The following is a 14,961-nucleotide window of genomic DNA, read 5'->3' as shown; positions in this document are numbered from 1 at the left end:
GGAAAGCATTTACTATATAACTTCACAAGTAAATAAGATGCCATCTGCTGTGCCATCCCACATATTTGCTACTTCTTCCTTTGCCAGTTCTCATTGTTAAAAGGTGAGAAATTTCTTCACTCTCGTGCACACACGCACACAAACACCTGCTCACACACAGACACTCAGTGGCTGTGCAGTGAGCACCAGGAGTCTTCCACTGGGTGGAACAAGGATGTAACTATAGCACCATGCCGGGCTCCATCTGCTATGTGGCCATCCCTCTGTGGCCTGACCCCACGGATGCTGCTGAGTCAAAGTGACATTCTGGTTCAGAGGGGTATTAGAAAGCCGAGCACCAGCAGAGAGGTAGCTCACAGGAAGAGTGAACGAGCAGCAAACATACCTTTTTTTTCTTTTCTTTTCTTTTTAGAGTTTACACACCAGAGTGTTGATTTTCATATCAATGCTACAACACTTCAGTCAGGACAACTACAGCCAATAGAAAATTGTTATTTCCATTTCAGTGAGTTATATTTGGATCTAGTGGGAAGAGCAGGGCGTAATCAGCTTACAGATAAGACAGGTAAACAACTTAAATAGTGCACCCTAGATGAGGTCTGCTAATTGGATGCATCAGCTGAGCCATCGGCTAATGTGAGCTGGCACTAAGATCGGCTGATCTGGGAGATCCCAGCTTTTGTGGCCTGTCGTAATATGTCTGACTACATGAGTATAGTGATAACTGAAAATATCACCACTGCCATTACTGTTTTTACGAGTAAGGATGATGTCAGCAGTGTTGGCGCCACTCCGTCTTCGTATTTAGCAAAACACTTTAAAGGCTGAGAAGGATTTACTGAAGCTAAATGGGAATCCTAGTTTTGTTTACCCTGTAGTTCATTTCTATCAATATTCAGACGCAGAACAGTACTACAAGTGTTTCCTGCTCTTGTAAATAATTCAGCCACAGCAGTTATAATAGCCACCTCATTATCCCCGCATAATGAATTAGGGACGTGAAAACATGGGGAAATAAAAGCAGATGTGAGTGAAATGTGTTTGTCAGGCATTGAATTCTGAGCCTAATTGGGGCCGTGTGGCAGGGGTGGGGGGGGTGGCAATCGCAAGATGCTGACTGCGTGTATTCACACTTGCCATAGGAATCAGTTAAGTGCTTCTGTCCGGTTAACACTGTTATTTCTTACTGCAAACTCGCAGTGCGTCTTTCAGAGAATACTGTATTTTTCCGGAAATGACAGGGAAGTTTGCCAGACTTGAAAACAACTATTATTAGCCGAGGAGAGTCTCAGCATCGTGACAGAATGTGTGAACTTAGAACAAGTGACGCTAGCGCACAGATCATTTTAATAATTGGGTCAGTCTCGGTAGCGGCACGATGTAGGACTCTAATCACAGATGTACAAAAGGGGTTACTGTGGAGTCTGTGTGAGGAGGAGGCAGAAAGTTGAAAATGGATAGGGAGGCCTCCGCGGTTATGAAGGATGAAAGGAGGCTGAATGGGAGAGGGAGGAGGACACCGAACATATCAGCAGCCTTTCTACTGCAGGAACCATGAGCAGACACCCTGATTGGCCCTGTAAGCCTTTTCTGTGCAGTATAAGATCCGTCTGACTCACACAGTGATGTAATCATTTTGTGACAGATGCAACCCTGGCATTCATTTTATGTTATTTCTTTTTCTCCACCTCTGTGGCAGATGGTATTATGTTTGAATGAGCAGCAGTCTGTTTTTCTTTATCTTAATTCCAGTAGGTAGCTTTTTTTTCTTTTTCTTTTTTCCACAATGGCACATGTTCCAAGTCAAAGCAATCAACACTGAGTTTTTCAGGGACTCTCAGAAGTACCCACTCCAGAGTAGGTCCTTTTACTTTCCCTGAAAATGGCCGTCAAAGAGTTTGTTAAATTGTCTAATAGTTGTTTCGCTTAGTATTTCTAGCATTTATATCTCAGTTTTGTGTATGTTGTTTTTTAATCTGATTTGGCCTTACATTTGAGAAGAACACAGAATAGCAATCTTTATTATTGAGTCTTTATTATTCATGTATTTGGCTTCTTCACATTCAGCACACACTCTCCCATTGCTCACAACAAAGATAAAACGCTGCCTGCTTCTACTAGGATATGTTGTCTTCATCGTACGATTAGCGCTGAAAGGAAACTATAACAACAAACTTTACCCTCCATGTTACCAAAGTCATACTTACAGTTTCTGGTAGGCTGGCTGTGCTGTGTGTTTTTCCATGTGGTCTCTTTGTTATCATTATTTTTTTGAGTTTCTTTTCTTTTGCAGATGAAAACTGGGTCATTTGTAAATTATAATATGTATTATTCTTCTGCCTCTGAAAAACAGCTGTGCATCGGAGAGAAATATAAGAGTGTTTGCACTATGAAAATTCCTCTTTTACAGAGCATTTTACTCACTCAAGGGAAAAACATCTTTTTTTAAATCCAACCAGCAGAAGCAAACAATGAGCCCGATGTTAACACATTCAACTCACGAACATCTCTGATATGAACATTTTAGCATCTGATATGGTTGTAAGTGATGACATTGTCTCTATGCTACTTTGTCCTTGCTTACCTGAACACCTAAATGGACCAGAGCCATTATTAATACCATGAGTTACTCCTGTGATTTCCCTGCTACAACATTTCAAAGTGTCAGCTTCAGCCTTCCTGAAGGTCACACCAAGGTCCCTGAGATGGCTCCACAATTTTCAAACTTGGCAAACTTTTCCTTGCTGTGGACTCACATTAACATACATGTATAAAACTCACAATCTATCTTGCAGCAAGCAACTGCTTCTTGGATATACTCTTTGTCTTCTCAAATATATTCATATTAATCCTTTGAAGGAAAAATGCAATTAATAAAGTCAGCGTAGGTTTAATATCGGTGAATAATTTTTGCATTTCTCTTATCAGGTGTAAGCAGCTGACGTACCCAGAGGACCTTCCTCAGATCTCAGTAGTCTTCATCTTTGTGAATGAGGCTCTGTCAGTGATCCTGCGCTCCGTCCACAGTGTGGTCAATCACACACCGGCACACCTGCTGAAGGAGATCATCTTGGTAGATGACAACAGTGACAGTGGTAAGACCTTTCACGGTTTTATTAATATAATATCTTAAATTAGTTTTAATTCTCTTAAAAAATACCAGTATAGTTGTTTTTCTGTTGAGGTCAGTCTTTTTTCTTTAACATTAACTGACAGCTTTAATTGAAATCTAGCCAGTTACTAATGTTGGATATTTGCCGTACTTCCTTATTACAACATGTTTTTCTTTTTTGTATCGGGTCCTATCTCTAAGTTTATTCTCGGACAGGGAATTAAAAAAAAAAATCTTATGGTTTGCTTATTCAGTTGAGACAGCCACTTTATTTCTCTCTGGCTGTCTTCTCTCATGGAACAGCGTGATGTTTTTAAATTCATGTCTGAATTGTTGGTCTGTTTATGCTACGGTATATTTTAGTATCTTCTTATGTGTTCCTGTACCACACTTTTCTGAGTTTTTTATGTCTGTTTGGGTTTGTGAGTAACGGTTGAGGTGATGGTGAACCCCTGAGGGTAAACACTTGAGCATCAGGTTTTAAAATAGCATAAAAAAAGTGGGGGGAGCAGGGATGGATTTGTCTCATCTACACTGCCGTGTACTACTGTCTCCATGGCGATGTGGGCAAATCCTTCAGTGGTCTCCACTCCTCGGTGCTCACAGCAGCTGATGATGCTTAGCTTCATCTCCCCAAAGCTTTCCTGTTTGGAGAGCGAGTCACAATGAACTAGATTCCAGACCACGCTTGGCCCTTCTTCACTTGGCACTGAGTAGCAAGCCTGCCTCCCTCAGGCTGGCAGAAGAAAAGGACGCATAAATAACATACTAAAAGAAGGCAAACCAGGAGTCACCACTGGCACGTTTCCATTCCCCACTAAGCCTCTAACTGCCGACCATTAAAAAGGGAGGCTTTAAAAGTCAGCGAACAGAGAGAATGGAGTCTGACCTCATGTCTCATTATATCGGCCTGACTGTAGTAGTAAACAAAACCTCTCCAGTGACTTCGTCAGTGGATTATTTTAAAACGAAGAACAATTGTTTTTATTTAGTAGTACGAAAGCTCGGGCTAATTGGGTTGGCATGTGTTCTGCAGTCATTTCCCTTTGAAATATACTTGGCTTCCTGTCTTTTTTATTCTTTCCTGCTTCATAGCGTTCACCTTGTTTCCTACTCACTGCTCAGTCACACTACACTAAAGATAGGACAGCAACCTCCATGCAGCTAGAAGCGATCAGTGGTTACCCCGTGATTCGATTGAATATTTTTGCATTTAGCAAGTGATTGCAAGTAATTACGATAACCAACTGGGTGCCCAGTGGTTGCACATGCAACGCCCTCAACCTCTGAGCGACCACTAGGGGTGGATTTAAAAAATTGATTTCTCGATTCGAATTGATTTTAGTTTGAACAAAGCCTTTTCGATTCATTAAATCCTGAATCGATTTTTAAATCTAAATGTATTTTGCCAGAAATGCCAGAATCTCAGCTTCAAGCTCACAAAACTATTTTAACAACTGCCAAACAGCTAAAACAGCAATCGATTAAAGAGCAGGTAAACAGATGCCGCAAAAAGATGTAAACACAAAGCGCGACCCGACGACATGCACACGTATAAGCTGTCGGTGCTGAAAGACAGGGAGGCCTGACTGACTTGGACTGCAAATAATTGCAGTCCAATTTATAGAGGAAGAGAGATTGCCAGAAAATTTCAATAAATCCAAGTCAGCTGTGCCAAGATTCTATGTGTTTCTTTGCAGTAGGGGACTCAGCTCTGCTGGCTGTAATCTGGTCATTTTCTCATGCATCTTAGGTTATCCAGCACAGATCTTTTCCTGATTTATTATAGCTAATTACTACATTATTATAAACAGCTGCAAGTAGTTGCCAACTTGACTACATTCAATTGCAAACTGATGGCCCTGGTAGCAGGCTGACTACGTTTTTGTCACCATCTTGAAGTACCAAAGTTGCTTTGAACACTGCGAATGTTGGTGAATGGTCACAGACCTGGTCAACATCTTCAAAGTAACCATTTCAAAGGCATCGATAATGCAAGTTCTGGTCATGTCACAGTCTCCACTTGCTGTTTTGTCTAGTGTGATTGTTTCTGGTCCAGCACCTGCCTGTGTTAGCTGTCTCTTCTTTAAGGTTCTCATTTAAAGAGGGTAGGACACATTAATGCAGCCAGTCAGTCAGCAGCATTTGCAAAACAAATACATAATTAGGTTGCATTTCGAAGTACATGGCTACGTGTAGAACTCCTTCAAAAAATCTAATTTTGAAGCAATTACCTTAATGGGAATGAGGACAAAAGAGGAAATCAATTATGTATTTGTGAAGTAATAAAATATGAGTTTACAATGTTTTTATCCATTCATAATCATTCATTTTGACTGATAAAGCATTGCATGGATTCAACATTACATTTCCCCTCAGTCCTGGAGTTTTACTTGTATTCAACTCACTCTTTTGATTTTATCTTCACCTTTATTGTTTTTTGGCCCATTCACACGGTTCAGCAAAAAAGTAATGAATGCTGGCTCAAACATAACGTAGCAAAACATAAAGCTGGCATCCCATTCCAAGTTGTTTCACCCCAGAATTGTGGCCACTGCAGGAATGGAAGCTTGTCAAAACTGTCACGATAAAGTTGCGTCTACGCAGGAAAACGGACAAATTAAAACTGCTGTAAAAGAGGTTAACGTTAGTCTACAGACATCACACTACATGACTAACAGCATGTGACTGCACTGTGCTTTAATTGACCACTTGCCTCATTCATCTGTGATGAAAGGTCAGTTTCAGGTCATTATCACATCCATCAGCTCCTCTTAGTGTATGTTTACCAACACTGATGATAATTTGTGCAGATGTGTGAGCGGTGTCTTGGGAGTTGCGGTGCTGTGACATTAGAAAATTAACATGCGGACTGGACTGTTTGACCTTTAGTGGCTGCCTCTTACTGTCCCTGCTCATTTAAGTAAAACTCAGTGAAATGAACTGAGGCACAGCCACTCCTGGAGTAATGAATCACACACAGGAAACATGTTTGCAATGCCTCGGCGACACATTTTCTTCACTGTGACATTTGTTTGATGACAGGTAGCACTGCTTCTAGTGTGCTGTACTAAATTTACCCTTCCCCATTGATGAGCTGTGGCTGTGTGTGTCAGTCAGGATGACTCCAGTTCATAGCTGTTCATAATACCAGTAGCAAGGAAAGACTCAATGAGGCCTACAGTATTAAATTCCAGCAGATACCACCATAAATTGATAACTTAATGATTCATATAATGAAAACACGATATAAACTGAAAGCCATGTTGATTACAGCTTGTAATATAAATTTCAAGTCAATATTGAATTGCTTAAAACGTTGCATACATTAAATCAGATTTAAGCTTTAGAACAGACGGCGTGCTCATTAGCAAAGAGCAAGAAATTCCTCTCACAGACAATTAATTACGGGAAGAAAATGCACATTCAATTGAATATACAATTCATTTATTCCTTCTTGTATATTTCTTTTTGTTTGAATGGAACCGAGTCCTCATTTGCAAGAAATAATTAAGGAACAAGAGTTTTCTTTGGTTAAATTTGCAGCAGGAAGCAGAAATCAAGAAAAATAGAAAGATAAACAGCCTTCCTCCTGCAGCTCTTCTTTTTCTGCTCTAAGCTCCTCCCACCAGCAAAGGATTGAAACTGCCTTATACAGGCAAATATACGAATAAGAAAAAGAGTTCGCACAATGCACAACTCCAATTTCTTTATTAACTGCATCTAGTAGTATCAGAAAAAGGGGTGGGCGATATATCGAATATACGCGATGCATCGCAAGTTTTTCCACGTATGATGGTTCAAATGGTTTTATTGTAACCGTCAAGTATAAATTGCCATGCATGTTATATTCTATTGAAACTATTGCTGCAAAAGGTAGCAAATTTATTCCACCAGCTGAAAAGTTATCACTGTTTTAAACTCTGCATATCAACGTCTCCCCACACACCACAGAAAATGTTAAATAAACCAGCTGTGACGCCTGTGATTGTTCTTGGTCAGTCGTTTTTATGTCACCATCTAGACTTTCTTTCTGTAATTTGAGGTCACCACATTTTTTTGTTTTATAATTCTTATATGTTACAAGCAAAAATATTATTTTGTTTCATGAATTATTGCTTGATGTCCTTTTCTGTTGCTATTTGTTTGTTAAAACCACAGATAGAGACTTACTGTGACAATACTGCCATTTGTGAAAACATCTGTGTGCAGCTGATGGTTAAAAAATGTTTCAATTCATTCTGATTTTTTGTATTCAGAGTAGAAAACAAATATGGAATGGTCAATCTGAATGAGTATACCAGTGCAATTTTAAACACTATTTGTTTGTGAATGTTATTTAAACACATCATGATATATATCGTGTATCGTGGCTGTATCGTGATATAGCCAAGTCGCTCTAACGTAGTTATCTTAAATAAGCACCACCAAGTTTCCAAAAAATTTTAAGTTCTGGGAACCTAAAAAAATTAATGAAACTGTCCTAAATAATACATGGTGGTGAAGGTGTGAATGGATTTTTTTTTCCTGTTTAAAATAAGTCATACGCCTGACTTTAGTCTTACCCAAGTGTAAGACGTGATCTTTTGTGAGTCTTTGAGACCTCTGCATCATCAGCTTAATTTTTGTTTTCGTGACAAAAACATGAAGAAATTGCTCAATAAATTTTTAAGCAATACATGGAAAAATGATTCCAACTAAAACTCACATATGCAAATTGATGCTTAAATATTTTATTTTTTAATAGAAGATTCAAGAAACAATTCAGTTTCAAAAAATTGAATTGTTCTTTGTTTCATGGTTCAGGCGTTACTGGGTTAACCTGGGATTGGAATCGTGCTCTCTCAGGGGAAACTCTGGCCCATCGCACCACGTCTTACTTCTTTTGTTAACCTTTTTACCCTTTTAGTCTGGGCTGATAAAACTGGCTAGGCTTTCTAAATCCAGATTTCAGAGCCTAGAGTAGCTACAGGACTCTAGTTCCCTCTAATTTCACTTCCAATATATTGAAAGATTAGCGCAGACTTTTTTCCTCTAACGACGTCAAAAAGCATTTTGCCTGCTACAACTTTTACAGCTTTCAGTCATTGCTTGCAGCAAACAAGCTCTACAGTATCTCTAGCAATTTATCTGTCAGTTATTCAGAGAAAATCAAGCAAGATGTTGAGCAATAAGAATTTTAAATGAAGCAGATGCACAGACATTAAGATCAGGTACGTTAGAGGAGGAAAAGATCAAACACCAACCAGTTTACTGTCATGCTGTTCCCAATAAATGCACGAGAGGTGGGTGACCTCAATATTGCTGACATGCCGCGGCACAAATCATTTCTGCAACTCTGAAGTGTGTGACGAAAACGTTTTCCACTTACAGTGAAGAACTGTACTGTACTCTGACGCAGCGTTTCAGCTGGAAGCTTTCGTGTCAGGATGACAAGCACATGATTCCTTTTTTAATATTTAATCCATCATCACGTTACCTGTGGTGAGCCAGTTTACCCATTAGGTAACTTTACTATTCTGCTCATGATTGATGAGAGAGATCAATATCTGGCCTGTTCAGGGATCAGTGTCTGAGACAAGTCAATAAATCCAGAGTTAAAAGAATGTAGCCTGTGGTTTGTGTTGCACAAGTAAATCTCTTTCCTCTGAAGGTGATCATTTTACTTCGCCAGACAAAAACATAATTAAGAGGTGTTCTGAGGCTGGTCTTACTGGAGGAGAAAATCCTGGGGGTTAATTTTAATAGACTGCCAGTTAGACATCTCTTTGGACAGCAGGAAGGAGCGAATGTTCAGGCTTTAAAAGGAATGTTCAGTAACACTTCATCATCCACCCTTAACACAGCACTCTATAATCTCCCATGACTTCCAGGGATTCATGGTGTTCCTTGCACAGTAGAGTATGTATTCATTTAAATTCATAGTATGATGGATAGTTATCCTCTGCCATGTTGCATTGCCAGTACTTTAAAATGTATTCCCAGCTCCATTACTCTCTTCCGATGGATGCATTCCAGCGTTTTATTTGCAAGGATCAGAGAGACTCCCATAACTTTTCTTCTTTCCAGCAAAGCCTAGTAATTATTACACCCTAATAGCTTTTATTGTATTGTAGCTGCAGGGTAGACTGATGATGAAGGAGCCTCACTGCACAGGTCCGAAACCTGCTATGGGTGCAATCAGAACTAAGCTGCTGAGGTGCTTTATAATGCAGCTTCTAACAGTGACTGATTTAAATGCAATAAGATGAACCCTACAAACCTTATAGTTCATAAATTATTTTACGTGATGTTATTATTAAATTCCCACAACGTTTTCATCTGTATCCATCCCTTTGTGATCCTTTAAAGAGCTGGATAAAAAGTAGATGAAAGAGAAAAAGTCAAACTTTACGAAGTCCAGCTTTTGCAGGATGGAATTCTTCTTACCATTTGGGACACATTAAAGGGACATCATCACAGAAAGTGACTAGCAGTGACCAGAGACCACAGAAAGTCAATGTCAGCATTCAACCTTCAACAGATGACAGGCACAGTAACTGCTGGCTACATGGAGTGGGTGTATCGCAAGTAAACCTTTCAATACACTGAAGACAGCACCTATCTAGGCAGTGGTTAGGGACCTCCTTAATCGTTAACTTTTCCATCCATCCATTTGTTATCTTATTCAGAGTTCAGCTTCCATAAGGTGAGAGACGAGTACACTGTGGACAGGTCGCCAGCGTGTCGCAGTGCTGGAACAGAGAGACAGACAGCCATTTGCACTCACATTGCCAGTATAGAATCATCAATTAACCTAACCTCACTAACCTCTTTGGACTGAGGGAGGAAGCCGGAGTACCTGGAAAAAACTCACACGTGACATGCAAACTGCACCCAGAAAGGCCCTGATGTTGGGTAGAACGAGCTAACCACTACACCACCATGGTGCCCATCATTATTATTATAAAGGGGAAAAATAAGAGTCAAAAAATCGTTGACTTTTCTCTTAACTTTTAATTTGAGTGATTTGAAAATGTCAAACAGTAGAAGCTGATTTTGACTAAAATTAATCAACATCATCTTAACCTGTCAGGATGAATGTTCTAAACGACCACTTCATATATGTCATCAGCAGAGGAGGTACTCAAGCAGTTTACTACTGTAAATGACCCACTGCAGACACGATGACAGTTCAATGCTTTTCAGCATATTTGCTTTATTAAGTTGGTTGCTGTATACACACCGGCTGCAACTTTCCAGATTAGCCGCACACATCACCAACAACAACAACCACAGACAGACAGCACAGGTTTTTATGCCGGCGAGGCATGATTGCAGATGCTGTCCAGGTGTGTCTACCTCCCTTGCAGCGGCACCGCAGACCACGCCCCGCCGCAACTTCAAAAACAGAAAAGATGTCATCACAGTCACAAATATTAAAAAGTAATTATTTTACAGAAAATGCTTCAGATGACTGCTCTGTAGTAGCTGTAGTAGTGGCAAAAGTACTCATAATAGTACCAATGGTGTCAAAATAAGAGCAGGGGCAAAGCCTCAATAAACTACTAGTATTTTTATATGCCTTCAAAGTTTGTTACCATGGCACCCTTGTTAAATACATTTACAGTAATAAATGGTCATTCAAATTCTGGTTAATTGCTTACTTACCTGATGTAGTGTTCACATGGACTACAACACCATTAATCTAGCTTAGACAATTTTGCAAATTGCCTATTAGGAAAGTTGTATCTAATGCATCTGTATCTGTCTACAAAATGAAAGAATACCCGTGCTCCTTCTGAGTGTGATTTCTTTCTTCTTTTTTCTTTTGTAGCTAGGACCCGTGGCAAATATGAGGGGCATCTATTAAATCTCCAAAATTGGATACTTTTGACTGGGGTCCCCTAGGACCTCAATACACTGGTACTTTTAAAAAGCAATATGTAAAATAGAACTAGAAACGAATGATATGAAGTCATTAGGAACTAAATGACAAAATCTTGGAAATTAAAATGATGGAAAAAAGCCTCAGGGGTCTGCAGGTACTGCAGTCAGTGGGACTACAGGTTAATTTAGTGTTAAATGCTCATGCCTTTTTTTCTGTCTCTTCGAGGGCCAGTAGGATACCAGCAAATTCACCCTCTCTCCCTGCAGCAGTCACCACTGTATGTTAAGACCTTCAGCTAGAAAAAGACTCCTGACAATCCTTCACTATGTCTCCTCAATGACACACGGGGGATTAGACTGCCATTTTTTTTTATACTTTCACCGGCTGATTTATGTTGCGAGCTGAAGTCAGAAGCTAGGTGTGGATGCTGTTCAGAGCCAATGTGCCACACGCTTCCTTATTAATCTCTCCCTCAGAAAGTGGAGCGCTCAGCAGTAACCCAGAGGAGAAGCTCAAACAGCCATCTATCCTCCGACGAAACACAGACAGCAATTTGCACAACTGGCTGTTTACCCATCAAACTTTGTTTCCAGTGATGACAGCCAGCCTCATCCGTGAGAGGAGAGCAGAGCAGAGACAATATTATAATCCAGTTGGAATAAAGACTTGCGATGAGGAATGCCTTAGGACTACAGTAACTTGTATAGACATCGTTAAGTTGGTCTCATGTGACTAGAATAGAAATACACAACATTAACATAGTGAATGTACTTATAAATCTATACAGAATATTAAAGGAAAAGCTCATGTTTTCCAGCAGTTTCTAATTAAATGAAAAAATTACTGGAAAATTTAACATGAATTTCTAAGTATTCTTGTGTTTGATATGCTCCCCTTTTGTTTGAATGGAAGCATGCTTTTAGTATGCTTAGAATCAGTGTTCTGCTTCATTATAAATCCTTATTCACAAAGATGCAAAGCAGAGGGTTTTTACTGTTCTTATTTGGAATCTGAAGCAGATCTTTTTTGTGTTTCGTCCTCTCAGACCACTATCAGACATTTTTCTTTTGACAGAACTTTGACTTTCTGGATTCTTCCTGTATTTGGTTTGCAAATTCTGTATCAATGATCAAAGCTTGATGTATTGATCTTCTAATGGCGTACCCACTTTTGGTCTGTCTTATTACGCTTTGGATTCCACTGATCAAGTTTCTATCAGACTAAATGTTTTAGATTGCTGTGCCCTGTCTGCTTTGAAACCTTTAGTGTATCCATGGTTTGATGCTGAGAAAGCCTACAATGCTTTTAAGTAAGCAATATTCTGCTGGTATCCCGACACAGCCATTTTTATTGCAGGTCAGCAATGGCTGCAAGTTGATTTTCTTGAATAAGCCTCTAACGAGTACATCAAATCCACCATTGTCCTCTAAAAGATGCTTTAATGGAAGCAATACAACTGAAGAAAACTGAGCTTTTTTTTCAAAAGCGTTAAGTTGGGTGAAGCTTTAAACTTTATTTCAAGTTCTGAATGATTCACCTCAGTTTAGTTTTATTCATATAAATATCATTTATCAGATAACATAAAGAGACATTCACAAGATAGCTGTAGTTATAGCAGATGTTATCATAGGAAAGTGCCGAGACTCACAAACCCATATTTTATTCACAATAGAACACAGAACACACATTAAATGTTTAAACTGACAAATTTTACTATTTCATGAAAAAATAATTATTGGCTTGTTTTGAATTTGATCGCAGAAACACATCTCAAAGAGTTGGGACAGGAGCAGCAAAAGGCTGGAGAAGTAAATGCTCCTAAAGAGGAGAGTTTCTAAGGAGAAAATACAAAATAATATTCTTCAAAATAGAAATTGTAAAAATTTTGAGTATCTCATCATCCACATAATATCATCAAAAGATTACGATCATCTGGAGTAATCTCTGTGTGCAAGAGACATTATAAACAGGCATGATTTTGTTGAGGAAATCAGCGCAGGCTCAGGAACACTTCCAGAAATTCAAAAAAGCTGGTTAAAGCCCTGCATGCAAAGAAGAAGTCGTGTGTTTTTGGAAAACATGCACACATCATCTAGACTAAAGAGCAGAGAGGCCATCCAGCTTAATATCAGCAGTTATTTCGGAAGCGTCCTTCATCGGTCATATGGAGGTGCATAAATGCCTATGCAATTGGCAGCTTGCACGTCTAGAAAAGCATCTAGATGTGCTGTACAGCATTTTTTAAGAAAAGGACTTGCATATTTCAGTAACACAATGGTGCACGATCACATACTGCTGCATAGTGCAGATTTTGCAAACACATGGCTTCGTACTAAAAGAATCTGAGTGCTGAACTTTCCCGCCTGCAGTCAGATCCTTTCACCAGCTTAAAACATTCCTCGTCTAAAAGTCCAGCAGCTGGTCCCCTCAGTTCCCAGACACTTGCAGACTGTTGCTGAAAGATGAGAGCGGTAAACACAGTAAACATAGTTCAGTCGTAACTTTCGTGCTGCCATCAAATTCAAAATGAATGGCAGCACGAAATGTACCTTTGCTCGGTTTAAAGACTTGATCTGTTTTCTGAATTATATTTTGAATAAAATATGTGTTGATGAAATTTGCAGTTCATTGCATTTTGGTTTTATTTCCCTTTTACACAGGGTCCCAACAGTTTCAGAATCGGACATTGTGGAGTTAGCTGTAAGAAAGCTAATGTATTTCACAGCCTTTTGAATTTATCCAGATTTCACTCCAGTACACACTGATGTGAAAATGCTTCAGTTTAACTTGGAGAGTACAGGAAACTAAAACTGGCAGCTGGATATTTGACTTGGTGACAAACTGCTTGCTGCACAAGTAGACATATTTAGTGTCAGGATCCCAGATGTTTCCCTCTTCTTCTTGTTGATGCCTCGGGTCGTATTTCCCGTATGCACTTATGCTCAGTTTTTCAGCTCATACAGACTTTGTTCTGGGTACCTTAGTCCCATTTGTAGTACATCATACCACACTGGAGCTATGAAGGAGGTATATAATCATGTTTTCCTGATATTTTTGGTCTCCTAGCAGAAGTAACTGTCAGGTTTATATTGTGGATTGTCATTTATGCTTAGAAATATTTACTTATATACGCTTAGTTTTATAATCGATTGCATAATGATAGGATGTCTGATCCTTAGAGCAGTCTGCAAAGACTCTGTGTGCATCCCAGAGCACTCTGGCATACACACACATCCTGGGGTCATTAGAGAGGTCGTACCTTCTTTTATTGTTTTATGGTATGATAAGCACATCTATGTCTGTTTTAGTATAAGCGCCTCTTGTGTAGATGAACTGCTGGACTTCCAGGCCAGCAGGTTTAGGGAAGTTGTTCAAGGGGTCACATCTTGATACCCCCCCCCCCCCCCCCCACACACACACACACACACATACCTATACGTACACACAGACTCTTTGTACTAGGTACAGGTACTCTCTGTTCACATGTATATCTATGTAAGATGTCATATGTTGATGAACCTATGCATATTCATGTAACCACAATAAAAGGAGCGCTACAGGGAACCTGGCTGAGAGTCCGACAGAGGTCTCCCTCGTGCACGAGTAACACAAAGAACTTTGGTGACTTGCGTCTTGCTTTTGCTGTTATAGTAGAATTGTCTCGTTCCAGCGAGGGGTTGTGCTAGACAGACCCATCATTAATCGACCAGGAGGCACCATGACCACATGTAAAGTCACTAGAGGGTGATCAGTTGTCTTTACCGGTGGTATGGGCAGGACTCTGTTAGGCTCTGTGTCTCTCTGTTTGACTGAGCTGGCAAACCTCAGTCACTGATAAGCACACATTCATGAATCACTGGATAAAGCTTCAAATTCAGAGATGATGAGGTGTGTGTTTGATGAGAGCTGGGTTGGCTAAGAAAGTAATGCTGCTGATTGCTCTTGCTGATGAGTACTTAGTAAAGAAAAGTAATGGCTT

At 39.7% G+C, this 14,961-nt stretch overlaps 1 protein-coding gene across 1 annotated transcript in view; it reads left to right on the top strand.

Annotated features, from left to right (window-relative positions):
* galnt9 (polypeptide N-acetylgalactosaminyltransferase 9) overlaps positions 1–14,961 on the top strand; it is a 93,798-nt gene that overhangs the window by 24,415 nt on the left and 54,422 nt on the right. Inside the window, exon 3 of the mRNA XM_003445562.5 lies at positions 2,929–3,095. Coding sequence (XP_003445610.1) covers positions 2,929–3,095 — 167 coding nt within the window. The remainder of the gene's footprint in view (positions 1–2,928; positions 3,096–14,961) is intronic.

The sequence above is a fragment of the Oreochromis niloticus genome, linkage group LG12, assembly GCF_001858045.2.
Source record: "Oreochromis niloticus isolate F11D_XX linkage group LG12, O_niloticus_UMD_NMBU, whole genome shotgun sequence".
Taxonomy (NCBI): Eukaryota; Metazoa; Chordata; class Actinopteri; order Cichliformes; family Cichlidae; genus Oreochromis; species Oreochromis niloticus.
This window is presented reverse-complemented; position numbering and strand designations above follow the sequence as displayed.